The sequence below is a fragment of the Cygnus olor genome, chromosome 1 (genome assembly GCF_009769625.2).
Source record: "Cygnus olor isolate bCygOlo1 chromosome 1, bCygOlo1.pri.v2, whole genome shotgun sequence".
NCBI lineage: Eukaryota > Metazoa > Chordata > Aves > Anseriformes > Anatidae > Cygnus > Cygnus olor.
Genome location: NC_049169.1, coordinates 129,000,108 through 129,013,796, shown reverse-complemented (window position 1 = coordinate 129,013,796; position 13,689 = coordinate 129,000,108). Strand labels below are relative to the sequence as shown.

The 13,689-nt window shown below is 42.9% G+C and overlaps 1 protein-coding gene across 1 annotated transcript; it reads right to left on the bottom strand.

The window, feature by feature from the left end:
* Positions 1-423: 423 nt before the first annotated feature.
* Positions 424-11,226, bottom strand: ASB11 (ankyrin repeat and SOCS box containing 11). Its single transcript, XM_040566041.1, has 7 exons — positions 11,157-11,226; positions 9,252-9,331; positions 5,799-5,906; positions 3,206-3,356; positions 2,824-2,958; positions 1,688-1,879; positions 424-614 (listed from the first exon to the last, which is right to left on the bottom strand). The coding sequence occupies exons 1-7, from the start codon at positions 11,224-11,226 to the stop codon at positions 490-492; spliced, it is 861 nt and encodes a 286-aa protein (XP_040421975.1). The 3' UTR covers positions 424-489.
* Between the last annotated feature and the right edge of the window lie 2,463 nt (positions 11,227-13,689).

Sequence of the window (13,689 nt, the reverse complement as noted above, 5' to 3'; positions counted from 1 at the left end):
TGCTGAAGGTTTTCATTCCCACACTAGTGGAAGAGTAACAGCCACTACCTTGATTTTGACGGTGAGATTGGAGAGAAAAGAGGAAGAAGCTGCACGGATATTACAGGAAAAACAAACAAAAAACAAAACAAGACATAATCATTAGATAACACTAAATGCAGGGGAAATCTCTGCATGTGTCTGTGGCTGGCTGGATGTCTGCATGTACATCTACAAACACACGTCAAGTGAGCTGTTCATGTATTATTTCTCAGTCTGCAATAAATGGGTTTGGTAATAAACTGTGGGGGAACTGAATCCATAATACCATTCAGTGTCTGTGAAAAGGTGTTTTCCATTGGCTTCAATTTACACATTCAGCAGCAATGTTTGGTACCCAGAGTAGACAGTAAATGATGTCTTTGATTATTTTTTTTCCTTTGATATAATATTTTGGAGTAAACAACCATTTGTTCCTCTTTCTTTTCCAGTGTAAATATAGTCACAAACTTATCGGTATAGAAGAAAGTTCTCAAGTGGCTCAGGCAGGTGCAGCTTAGGGACTGCATATAAGCACGACCGACCCAGATGTTTTCTGATACACAACCGGCACAGCTGGGCAAGGCTGGCAGGACCTGGAAAAAATAAAATAAAATAAAAGCAAGAACAAGCTCCCCCACCCCCAGTATAAGTCAAGAGGCAACAAACAGCAGCAAGATTTGAAAATCAGATCAAGCACTACACAACAACTCGTTGATGTTAAAGAGATCTACTATAATCAAACTATTATTGACTTATTAAGTCTAAACTGTTTCAGCAACTTTAAACTTTTGAGCACTAAAAACTTTTTTCTGCATCCATAGATAGTTTTTTTCTGGACTTTTTTCTTGAGCAAATACTGAAAATGCCACATACATGTCTGCACTGTGTCTGTGTCTAGCTGTGTCTGGAAAGGCAGAGCCCGAGGAGCACAGGCCAACTAAGTGGGCATGAACAAGCTGGAAAAATGGTTGGAGAGGAATTAATCCAGCATGTCCATATTGCGGGAATATTACTATTGGATGCACCAAGTTTTGGCTATATGTGGCACAGGTGAAAATGGCGCAAGAGGAGCTAGATTCATTTCTGCTCAGAGGTTGCTTTCAGTAGACTGGGAGATAAATACAAATATTGTAGGGAGGCTGCAAGTAAGCTACAAAGGGCACTGCAGCTTACTTGTAGCCTTGCTGCACTTGCTTGCAGGTTTGTGCTTGGACTGCAGCCCCACAAACGTTCATTCATTGCACCTTTTTCTTCAGGAATCTGAATGTTGAGTCAGAGTGCTTGACTGAACTCAAGATGGTGCTACTAAAATAGCTGTGTTGATATCAGTAAATAAACTCTCCCAGCAATTTTCAATCCTCAGTCCTTAGAGTCCTGATTAGTAAATAAAAATAACTTTCCTTCCATATATTGGAAAGAAAAGCACAGAATAACCGATCAATTTACTTACTAAAACTAATATTGTGCAGCAGATGTAGCAACAAAAGAGGTATTGCTTATTTCTGCATAGTAGGCCTGTGCTACAAGCTTCAAATCAGTAGAGAACTTACATAGCGGATTACTTTTTTAAACGGTTATTAAAAGTACTTAGGTAAAAGAAATAAATACTGCTCTATTAAAATAAAAAGAGAGAGAGTGAGAGAAGAAGAAGAAAGGAAACCTTTACCTTCCCGAAGTAGGAGTGCCTGCTCTATTTTGCTGTTGGGTACAGCAAGGTCCAGGGCACATTTGAAATCTGCATTTCTGCCTTTCAGGTTAGCACCATAGTCTGCCAGCAAGACAACTATCTCCACGCTGGATTTTGTTGCCGCCGCATGGAGAGGGGAGTCTAATCGCTTCCCCGCATTCACGTTGGCTCCTTGGGAAAACAAGAGTGTGTGGTTGGCACTGGGAGGAGGCAGGAGCCTTCTGACCCTGCATCACACAGGTTGGCTTCCACCAGTAGCCTCAATAATTGAAGGACATCAGTGTCACCCAGCCCTTCCTAATTTCTCTCAGGACCATCAGTTCAGAACTCATCAGAACAAATACCTGCTTTACAAATGTCTACTGAGTCTGCAGCAGGTAGGGCTGAGCAACCATTGAAATTCTTAGACTTTCAACCCAGTAGATGATCAAAAGCTATCACATGCTGTGTAAATTTGTTAATATCACACAATCTAACATAGGTTATATTATAATTTAGTTACAGGGAGATGGGTGAGGGAGAGGCAAGGGAGGAAAAACTCTTTACATATCTGATTGGAATAATTTTGGGAGTACAGCAAACAAAATGCATGCCCTAGGTTTTGCCATTCACAGCAGGGTCATGCTTCCAGCAGGTGTCAATCAGCAAATGTACACTGACAGCAAAAATGTACTCTGGCTCTTAAATTGTGCCTGGCCCTACAGGGATTATACTTTCAAGCATCTTTACTACTATCTTCATCATCAGCTGAGAAGCAGATGAAGTCAATGCTTAGCAAGGCAGTTAATTTTTTCATAATCAGAAGACTTGATTTTGGTCATCAATATTGGCCAATACTTTCTATGCTTCCTGACATCATTCTAAAAAACAAACTCTGCTTTACTTTCATATTCAGATGGTCTCGGGTAGGTCTCTGTAACTATAGTTTTCCAGTAAGGAAATCCTAAGTTTTTCATGAATAAAGGTGAAATTTCAATTGTCTCACAGATTCAGGCTGTCCAAATATCTCTTGCAGAAATCTCTGTAATGTTTGTGTTGGAGAGGCAACCCAGGGTGATAAGCTGTGTTGGCTCACACCACCCCAGCTCTCTCCCAGCCCCTATCTGCAAGCATACCGAGCTCCAGCAGCTTCTTGACACAGTCTGTCCTCTGGTACGTGCAAGCCACGTAGAGCGGGGTCCCGTGCTGCAGGTCTTCTTGGTCAATGTCAACCTCGTGGGCCAGAAGGACCTCCATGCACTCTCGGTGACCTGTGTGGTGAAAAAGAGCCACCACTTAATTTCAGCGCTGCAGAGCAGAATACACCCAGATACAATCAGTGAGGAAGAAGAGATGGGAATAAGCCAAGCATATTTATCCATGCTGTAGGTTTTTTTTTTTCTTGTTTTTTTTTTTTTTTGGGGGGGGGAGGGTGTGGAGGAGAGAATGTTTTAAAGTCAATAAGAGATGCATTCCTCATTGGGTTGCTGTTAGCTTCACTCCCACCCTGAACATTACCTCTCTTGACTGCCTCGTAAATGGGTGAAGCAAGGTGGTTCCCGAGCTGTGGCTTGGCTCCAAATTCAAGCAGCATGTTGACACAAGCCACGCTGCCACTGCAGCAGGCATTAAACAGAGGAGTGATCCCATCAATAGTGGCTGCGTTGACCTGAAACAGCAGGACACGCTCAGAATAATAATATAGGAGGAACGCCCTTACGGTGTGCATCATGTGCTCAACGAAAATGCACCAGAACAAGATGCTTGCCTTGTTTAATTTCAGAATTGATTTTGTTTGCAATTTTCAGAGTCATTCGTTATGGGACAGCACATATAACATTCTACTTTGAGCTCTGCCCTCTCTCACAGACAGCTAGTGCCGTAAGGCAGCAACACTGCCTGCTGGGAGTTGCTCAGAAAACGCAGATTATTTCTTTTTTACATGGAGAACTTGAGTGTTTTTATGACTATCTATTTTGCACTAACATATATCCATTATACACTCAGATGACTTTGCTTTTTAAATGAAAATATAGTTCATGTTTAATACTTTCACCTGAAAACACATTTCCAGCAGATGACACATTCACGAAAACAGTCTTAATCCCAAACAGAAAAGGAGGCCAAAAGGGTTTGTGTTCATGTGAGTGTGTGTGTTTGTGTGTAAGACAGAAAGAATTTCTGTCCTTGACCTCTGACATAGATACCTGGCAAGAGCCACCATCCGTCATTCTCCACCGGGAGAGCACAGTGCCCAGGCCCGTGCACAGCGCTGTAGCTGCCAGGTTTGGCTGCCTAGCAGGCCCTCAGAGGCAATTTATGCAGCAAATCTGCATGCCTTTAATTTTGTGGCAAACTGAGAAAGTACAATGAATCGTGCAAGCTCATGGCAGTTTGTGTGGTTTCCAAATCAGTGAGAAGAGGAAAAAGATAGGAGAGAAAGAGCTGGAGAAGTCCTGGGCCACTAAAGAAGCCAAAGTTTGCTACCAGCCAAAGAACAGGAGCAGCATCACAAGAGGGTGGAAGAACCAGGGGAGAAATACTCAGTTTGCAAAATATTTTGCCTGTAAAGTGGAGAAAGGCAGTGATGTTTAAAAAACTATTGAGTTATTTGGGTAATTCAGCAGTGGACCATAGGCAGTTGAGACCTTTCTAAATATTATTTTTCCTTGTTCATTTGCCCTACTGAATTGTATACGACACCTTACAAGTTAACCCTTTTTCTTACAAGGTGTGTTTCCCACAGTCACAGGCCCATCCTTGCCCCTTTCAGTGCTTCAGCCCTGGCCATTTCCTGCAAACCCCAAGAGCACAGCAGCCGGCAGGAGGTCACGCTCCTCCTGGGGCAGCTGCAGCAGCACAGAAGGCAGCCCCTACCCTTCAGTGCCTCCTCCAGAGCAGGGGAAAAGGCCAGGCACTGCAGCATGAGGATGTCTGTCTGTCTGCTCAGATTCTGGAGCCCCAAAATGCATCTTGCTCTTCGTGAAATGGCAGGGCTCTGGCCAAGACTGTTTCAACAGCACTATCACTGCAAATCCCATCCCCTTGCTCAATCTTCCTTCTCTCTTGCTCGTTGTCAAGCTAAGCAATCCCCCATCCTACACAGCTTCAAAAACAGCAGAAGGAAAGGAATGGATGTATTTTGGGGTATCCATATTTCAGACAGATCTCTTGCTACTACACTGCGCCCCCCCAAACTCTCATGGGGCAGGTCTGGCTAGAGCTGCTGGGGCACTGGAGGTCCATTGGCATCGTTTTACAGCGGGGCCAGAGATTCAAGCAAGCTGATAGCAATGGTAAGCAAGGAGATAACTGAAGAAGAGAACATACTTCTTTGGTTTCCCTCTCCACTGGGCATTGGTTTAACTGGTAAAAGAGGAAAGATGGATAAAACATCTGTTGTGGAGTAAATAGTTACGTTAAAAAATAAATGAATAAATAAATAAAATAGGAGCACAGCAATAAAGGTGAGCAGCAAAACAGAACATTTTCTTCCAGACGTCAGACAACAGCTTGCTGGTTTTATTTATGAACAGAGAGGGAGGGGAAAGGAAAAACAAAACAAAATTCTGGGACTATATATATTATATCAGGAACAGGCTGTTTTCTTAGGTAAGCAACAGGTAGTTCAGATGTGATCCCGTAAATTATAAAAAAGATAACACCGTTTGTATACCAAAACTGCACAGAATTTTATTTTATTTTTCTCCCATCTTTCAAAAGGACTGAAATATGTCACAGTATGGGAAGTTAATAAATGGATTTTCTTCTGCAAGGGATAGCTTGATTGCCTGTTTTGGTGTTTCACAGTTTCTTGCCATGTAAATTGTGCTTGAAAAGCTTGTAACTCAGTCAAATGAAATATGTTCTCATATATCTCATCCTATCCCTGTATCTCCATTTTTAATGTGTATTCTACCCTAGTTCCAGCTGGACAAAATGGTATTTTATTAACAGACGAATTGTGACATTGATTTAAGCACGTCTGTTTTTACTTATATGAGACTCACAAACTACTCCATGGAAGACTGGAGGCAATTCCAATGATCGTTACAGAGAAAATCAAGGGATAAGCCATTTTACCCAGACCTCCAGCAGCCCCAAGACTCACCTGAGCACCGTTCTCCAGCAGCAGCTTTGCACAGGCCACATGGCCACCCAGGCAGGCTTCGTGGAGAGCCGAGACCCGATCTGTCGTCACCAGGTTCACATTGAAACCCTGCAAGGCAGAGCACAGGGCGTGAGGGGAAGGACCTGCCCAGCCAAGTAGCAACCCCAGGGCACCAGCAGTGGTTGGATGCTGGATGGAGAGCACCACACCGTGAGGTACAGGGGTAGGGATGCACACGGGTCACATTATTGCTGTTTGTGGTTGTCACCAGAAAGGGTAGTGCTAATGGTGGTGGTCCAGCAGCTTGGTTGGACCCTTTGGCTCGGCTCCATCAGTGGGGAAAGCAGACACTCTTATGATGTGATTCATCTCATCCTGAAATAGCTGTAGATCGAATGAATTGCATCCTGAAAATGCATCCACTGATTATATGGGGTGACCAGTGTGGTTCATTCAGGTATAGTAAAGTAGACCCATAATGGAGGTGAGACAAATCTCACCCACAGATCTGTTCCTCTTATCTGACCACCCAGAAGTTGTTTTACGCTGGAAGAAAAGAACTGTGAATTACACTTGCCTCATTATAGGCATTTCCCTAAGTAACGTTTCTTACATCTATTCTCACAAAAACAGACACCAGATATATTCACCGGGGAGAAAGAAATTGCCATATGTGCTGTCCCCAAAATACAGCTAAATCTCCCCATAAGTAAGATTTCACAGCCATGTGTGAGAACAGGCCAGGGAGCACCTTCATTTCACACTTGACGTCTTATATTATGTAGCACTGTTCCCATTTCTGCTCAACGTGCCGTAAGCCAGGCAGCTCACAAGATGGCAGCAATGCACTGCCTGGTATCCAGCAGCAATGCTTTCGGTAGAGATAAATACAAGCGAGCAACGTTACACTGTAAAAGTCACCAAACCTGCTGCAATGAGCATTAAAAACAGCCACTGTAATTACTTTAGGATAGAAATTCTATGATATAAAACCAATCATTATTCAGCAATGTGAAAATGTTATTAATGCAAGGGCTGGCTGTGGCTAAAAAATGGCACAAAGTTCCTGCACGTTACAACGATTCCAAGGGAACAGATAAAATCTTGAAAAAATGTTGAGATTATTCAATTTTCACATTGTGTAGATGTTTCATATTTACTGATCAGTATGTTCTTTCGAGAATAATGTCTTCTAGAGGCGCCTGATAAGAAGAGAGCTATTCTTTTTCATTACTCATATATAAATTTAAAAAATGAAATTCATTAATTGCAAATGAAAAAATAAGAACTGATATCTTGGACAAAACAGTAGTCCCCTCGATTAGTAAATGGCAATCAAGTTACACATCTTACAACAGCTGCTTCCCAAATACCACTGATATTAAGCCTCGTGTTCATATGATTTTATATTCTCCCCAGTGTATCTGAAAAATAAGATACTCCTTTGGGTGCTGGAACAGGCATTGGTGAGTCCTTGAGCTGCTTTAAAACCCCAGTGCCCCATTTCCACACAGGCACAAACAGCCCCTTACATCAGGGCATCCCCTGGGAAGCAAAAACAGTCCTGGATTTTTTTAAGAGCTTGGTCCCAAGGCAGAGACTTCTGAGTGCCCCATACCCTAAAGTATAGCTCCATATTTCATTTCAGGCTAATGGCATAACTACCTGGGAAGCAATGAACAATGGTTATACTGTTCCATGAAGAGCTTTGCCCTTACATTTATCAAACTGCTCTGAATCAGCTCCATTTCACTCTCCACAGACATTGCTACCTCAATCTATTTTCATCAGCAAGAACCCTCATTCTTCACTCCTGAAATTAATGTTCTCAGGAGAAGGAGAAAGTGTAGGTTAACTAAATAGTGTATATCCACACCAGGTGCTTCTCCCATGTGTAACCACAACCAGTGAACAACTGGGGCATCCACTGTTTAACTACAACACTGGGAGCCTCCCACTAATAAGATGGTGTAAAGTCAATGCAGATGGAGATAGAAGGGGTCAGAAGGGACCTCTTTAACAGAGGGAAATGCCACGTTCTGCCCCTGGGACAGAGCAATGCTGGACACAGGCACAGGCTGGGAGCTGGGTGGCTGGGGAGCAGCTCGGCAGAAAGGTCCCTGGGGGTGCTCGTCAGCAGCAGGCTCAGCACCAGCCAGCAGTGTGCCCTGGCAGACAGAGGACAAACCACATTTTGGGGTGCATTACACACAGCACAGCCAGCCAGTCAAAAGAGGTGATTCTCCTGCTGTATTTAGTGTTGCTGAGGCCTCACCGTGAGTACTGTGTGCAGTTCTGGGCTCCACAGCACAGAAAGGCTGCTGAGGTCCCTGAAAGCGCCCAGAGGAGGCCAGCACAGCTGGCGGCAGGGCTGGAAGGCATGTGCTGTGAGGGGAGGCTGAGGACACTTGGGCTGCCCAGCCTGGAGGAGAGGAGGCCCAGAGGCGACCTCGCTGCTCTCCGCAGCCTCCTGAGGAGGGGAAGCGCAGGGGGAGGCGCCGGCCTCCGCTCCTGGGACCCGATGGCAGGGCACGGGCACGGCACAGAGCTGCGCCGGGGAGTTCAGGCTGGGCATCAGGAAACGTTTCTTTGCCGTGAGGGTGATCACACACCGCAACAGGCTTCCTGGGGAGGTGGGTGCTGCCCCGTGCCCGTCAGTGCTCAAGGGGCATTTGGGCAATGCCCTCCGTGATGTGCCCTAACTGCTGGTTAGGCACCAAACTCATTTGACTGCAGCTGTGCCTTGATAAATGTCTGGAGAAGAGGCTTTTGCCGCAGCAGCTCCACTCCTTGAGGACATTGCCCATTTGAGATGCAGGCTCATCCTTGTTCTCCATACAGCCAACACTGGTGAAAATTATTGACCATGATTTGTGGGGAAGAGATTACTCATTTGTGCCAGATCGAGGAGTTGGGCTTAAAGAAAGATGATAAGGAGGATAGCTCACCCTTTACAGCTGTCCGTTTTCATACCTGTTTTCATTTCTAATATATATCTTTTCCTCCCCTCTTGCCTAAACTCTTGGTTACAGTTGGAGTAAAGTGTTTCAGGCTGACAGCTCTCTCTTTAGGAACACCATGCTTGCTGTTTTATAAAGACATACTCTTACAGCTTTCTACTTTTTTTATTTTTTTACTCTAAATATATAACATATATATTGTTCCTATTCTCTTCAAGCCCAGTCTGCACTGTTTATCACTGAAGAAGAGCCCGAGGATCATTGTTTATTATACAGCAAGCTACAAGCAGTAGCACCCTTTGTCCTGGGCTTGTACTCAGCATCTTGTCTAAGCAGACCAATACATGCCCAAAGGTGTGCACATGGATATATCACTTATATGACTGTATTTCTTAGGCACTGCTGCAGTCTACTACCTGCTCACTGACTTGCAGATACCATTCAAGAGAAACCACGCTGCTTCCCAACTTTGTCTTTACCTGTAGGCTTTTACCTGTGCAATCAAGGTTTTCAAAGACAGGAGGCGTCCTTGGAAGGCAGCATCATGCAGAGGGGATCTGTCTGCCCAGCTGCCTAAAACAGCAAAATCATAAGAGTTAATTCAGGTACGCAACAAAAGGAGATCCTGGGAGGATGAGGGAAATGCAACTGCATGTAAATGCAGACCAGGCTTGAAAATCAATGCAGTGTCAGCAGTGAAACTGTTGATAAATTGATTTCAGCGGAGCAGCTGAGGGCTCAGCACTCGCGAGTAAAGCAGGCCACTCGTTAAGGGACCTAAACACAAGCTTGTTGGCAGAACTTTTAAAAACAGCTAAACACACCCTTCAGCAAAGACTGTGACTTTAGTGCTGCTAGGACTCAGCAAGGGACTTCAGAGCCCTGCAGTTCTCATATTGTACAAAAAAATACAAGCCTCTGTCTCTTCTAGGGAGCTTTTGTCACAAATGACCCATATTCTGGCTTCCCTTCACTTTACTAAGAGTCTCATAGGAGGGAGACGCTCGGACACGTTGTCCCTCAAACCAATTCTAGCATGACCCTGGCAGTTTTATTTCCCAAACCAACAATTTCATAAATAACTTCCTCCAGCTCAGACTAGCAGGTATCTATCACGTTTCATCCTCCTCCTCACTAGAAGATTTCAGAACAGACATGAAAAAAATAAATCCTGCCTGAGGTTTCACTTCTCTTCCTTAATCATTTTGAGTTGTTGAACTGCGCAGACTCCTTCATGCAAGCTAGCTTGCTCTTTTTCTTAATCTATTCAAGTGCCACAAAACAAAAAACCCTTAGCCTAGCTAGCACAGCTAGCCTATATTAAATGTAACTCAAGTGGAGTGAGTGCATTTATAGTGCCAGAGGATGGAAGCAATACCAGTGTTTGCATTCATGCCCTGGTGTACAGTAACCCTACAAGCATAGTACTTGAAACCCATATCCTGTTTAATATTTTCAGCTATGCAGCACACCAGAGAAAGGAAAAGGTGATTCATCTCCATTTCAGGTGTAACCTGAAGCAGAGAGGTCTCAATGAGAAGCTCAGAAACATCCCTGGGGACTTCAGGCCAAGGACTCAGCAATGATTTCAGCCTTGGCCACAGGAGACCTTATTTCAAGCTCTCACTGCCATGCCCAAGAAGCCCAACCAACAAAGGGCACCCTGATGCACATGGCAAATTCACTGGCCAAGGCAGAAGTGACAAAGCCCAGAGATATGCAGGGGCCGTCGTGCCTGTATGCCAGTGACTGCCACACAGCTGCAGGAGAAGAGATGGACCTAAAGGTTCTGTTCCACTCTCTGGTTTAAAGCCAGCATTACTCTCTGGCTTTACCAGGTTTTCAGCAGCCCTTGGCCTTCTTGCAGTGTGCTTTCATTACTCTAGAGGTGGGATGCAATTCACCTCATGGTGTTATGATTTTAAATAATGTTTTTATTTTTGTCTCTATTTATATAAGGAGCTGTTTCTAGGCTCCTAGGGCAGGAAGCTGGCATGGAAGAACCAGTCAGCATGCTATGCAACCAGTTTCTTAAGGACCAAGTGGACTTGCCAGGTAAAATGTTGGAAACAGGAACCAGGCAGGGATGGAGAGAGATTTGCCTGAAAACATCCAAAAAACCTAACCTCATGCTGACAAGTGAAACAGGCAAGCTCAGTTCAGAAAGTTAGAAGACTGGTAACACTGCAAGGGACAAAAATATGGGTCGTATCCAGCAGCAGGGTTCAGAGGTAACTCCGATAATAGAGCTACAGTGCCTTAATTAAACTCCTATTCATATTATATAGTATGTGGAAACGCATTTCACATGCATTGTAAATGCGTGTGTATGCACACACATGCCTCACCAAGAAAATACATGCTGCTGCATACTTCCATGCTAGCCACAGCAACCTACCTCCCTGAAATGTGTGGCAAATATAGTTCCCATACGGTGCACATCTTCCCTTCACAGCTGTGAGTGACATGTCGGAAGACACCATGTCTTTTCTAGACTTCTACAGATAAGTTAAGAAGCCCTGCTTCTGCACTACTTCACTGCAAAGAGAAGAGGCTGTGAAACTCTGCCTGTAATCCAATCCAGTGCCCCAGCAACAGCATCACATGATCTTATATTTTGAAAGATTATCCTTAATGGCCTTTTGCAAATGGCAATTTGCAGATAAAAATATGTTGTAGTCTGCTAAACTTCAAGATACTTCGATAAAAACCTGTATGAAGGAAAAACTGCTGTTTGTCATGCCTTAGTCTACAACTGCATGAAGGCACTTTGGAAAAAGTGACAGCAATAAATAATTGGAATCATATTCCAGAGAATAGCAAATAAGTTAATAACCTTGAGACAGAAAATCCCGTATATAAATGCTCTGTAAGGAATGCTTTTCTGCTACATTTCTTATGAGCAGATCTTAATATCTTTGCTTCGGGTGGCCATCTCACACCCACTCATTTTCATGTGCCTGTTCGTGGTGGCACAGTTCATCATGAAGCAAGTGTCCAACAACTGAGTCACTTAAAGATCTGTGATGTCACAACGCTAATACAAATCTTCAAGTAGGAAAATATGTTCTCATTAGTAGTAAAATTAAAATATTGTGTCATTTTAATTACTGGAGTTCCGGACATGCAAATGGCTGTCTATACATTACTATGGCAGTGATGCGATGGAATAATTTCAAAATTACTTGGAAGAAAATTAACCCCCCAATAAAGTGAAATGACCTATGAAATAGCCTAGCAAATAAAATCTATTCTTGTGCCATATATTTTTTTCAGAATAATTTTAGCTGTATTCATTTTTATGGTCTGATTTAACAAAACAGGGATTTGGGGCTTGGATTCATAAAGTCATTAATTATATCCTCCTAGTATCTCCTTTCAGAATACCAACATGCTAAATTTCGTCCCTATAGTCTCTGACAGTAAAGCTAGTAGATCTGTCTGTAACCCCCACTAACGAATGCCTTGCTTCCTAGAACAATCTTTTTATCGACTGTAGTGCCTTGAGCAAATGTCGTCCTCATTCTAGCAGGGTAACTGTTGGAGTCTCATATTTTGCACACCTAAAGCATGCCAACACATACTGACAATGCAAAGACCTCAGAACTGGAAGGCACTTCAGCTTAAAACATTCACCCTATGCATTTAGCAACAGACTCCTCATTTTACGGCAATTCAATATTTTAAATCCTAAGCAACAAATTTGTAGCAAATAGATATCTAAATGTTAGAGTGCCAGTATTTTTACTTTACCTGGGACTATTCCATAGATCTCTTCTGCTATCCTGGCAGCCTCTTTTCTGTTGCCTTTAACAATATAGAAATGGGTCAGCAGAGCCAAGGAAATCTTAATTAAAAGCTTGAAGCAAAACAAAGCAAAAATGGCAAAATAAATGTTAGTGAAAGCATGGAGTATAGAACTGCCCTCCATTTTGGTTTGTCCTTTGAATAGTTTCTCAAGTCTGCTAAGCTGCACCGGGCTATTATTGGTATCGTATGTCATCTATTTTAAACCCTCCAGAACTTGCTGTTCCTCAGTTACCAAAAATACATTTGTTTTTATTCAGTATGGCTATTTGATACCAAATAACAATACCAAGTATAAAATAATCTGAAAATCTCATGCCATATAGCATACAAACAAAAAATTCTTTTGCAAACCCACCTGAGTATGAATTTCTAAGATGTTTTCAGACAGAAGTTCGCCGTACCACCTGAAAGCCTATACCTCCACATTATATTTATTCTTTGATACCACGGCTGAATTTACAAAAGTTATGTGTGCAAAGTTGCAGAAATGGTTCAGAGATACTGCAAGAAGAATACTTTTCTGTCTTTTCCATCTTGATAACAGGCCTTGCTAGTACTCAGATACAGAACAAAGGCAAGCATATCAAATAAAAGCATTATCATGAAAGAATCTGAAATAAACCAGTATATTTTCAAACAAAGGGCCAAGAAGTCAAAGTTACTCTGTGAGGGGAAAAATATATTGAAAGTGTGTAATCAGAAACACATGATAACATACTGATATTTTCTGTCACTCAGGGATAAAGAATGGTGTCCATTAATATCCCTTGCAACCAGCATCTGACTGTTTTGAAAGCACAGAAATATTTTTATATTATCCATCACTGAATCTGAGGTGTAATATTTGAAACTAAAAAAGATGCACCTTTTTTTAACTTCCCTTTTTTCTTTCTGAGAACACATGGCTTCCATAGAGAACAGACTATTTTTTCTGCATGTACTTATGTGAATGTCTGTAGAACACCCCATTTCCTTTCCATTTAAACGTTTCTTCATCGCTATTTTTCCGTAAGTACGGCAGGAGAGAGAATTTTTTTTTCTTCATATCTCCTCCTTGCACCCAGGTTCTCCTATCCTTCGGCTTACATAACTATCAAAGGAAAGAGTGGGACATCCCAAGG

What these genes read in the sequence shown, in the direction of transcription:
- ASB11 (XM_040566041.1), bottom strand. Translation starts at nt 11,226, where the DNA reads ATGTCACTCACAGCTGTGAAGGGAAGATGTGCACCGTATGGGAACTAT. An exon ending in TGCTGGAGAACGGTGCTCAG is followed by an intron (nt 3,357 to 5,798) that starts GTGAGTCTTGGG and finishes CTGCTGTTTCAG; the next exon opens with GTCAACGCAGCCACTATTGA. An exon ending in CAAGAAGCTGCTGGAGCTCG is followed by an intron (nt 1,880 to 2,823) that starts GTATGCTTGCAG and finishes TGTTTTCCCAAG; the next exon opens with GAGCCAACGTGAATGCGGGG.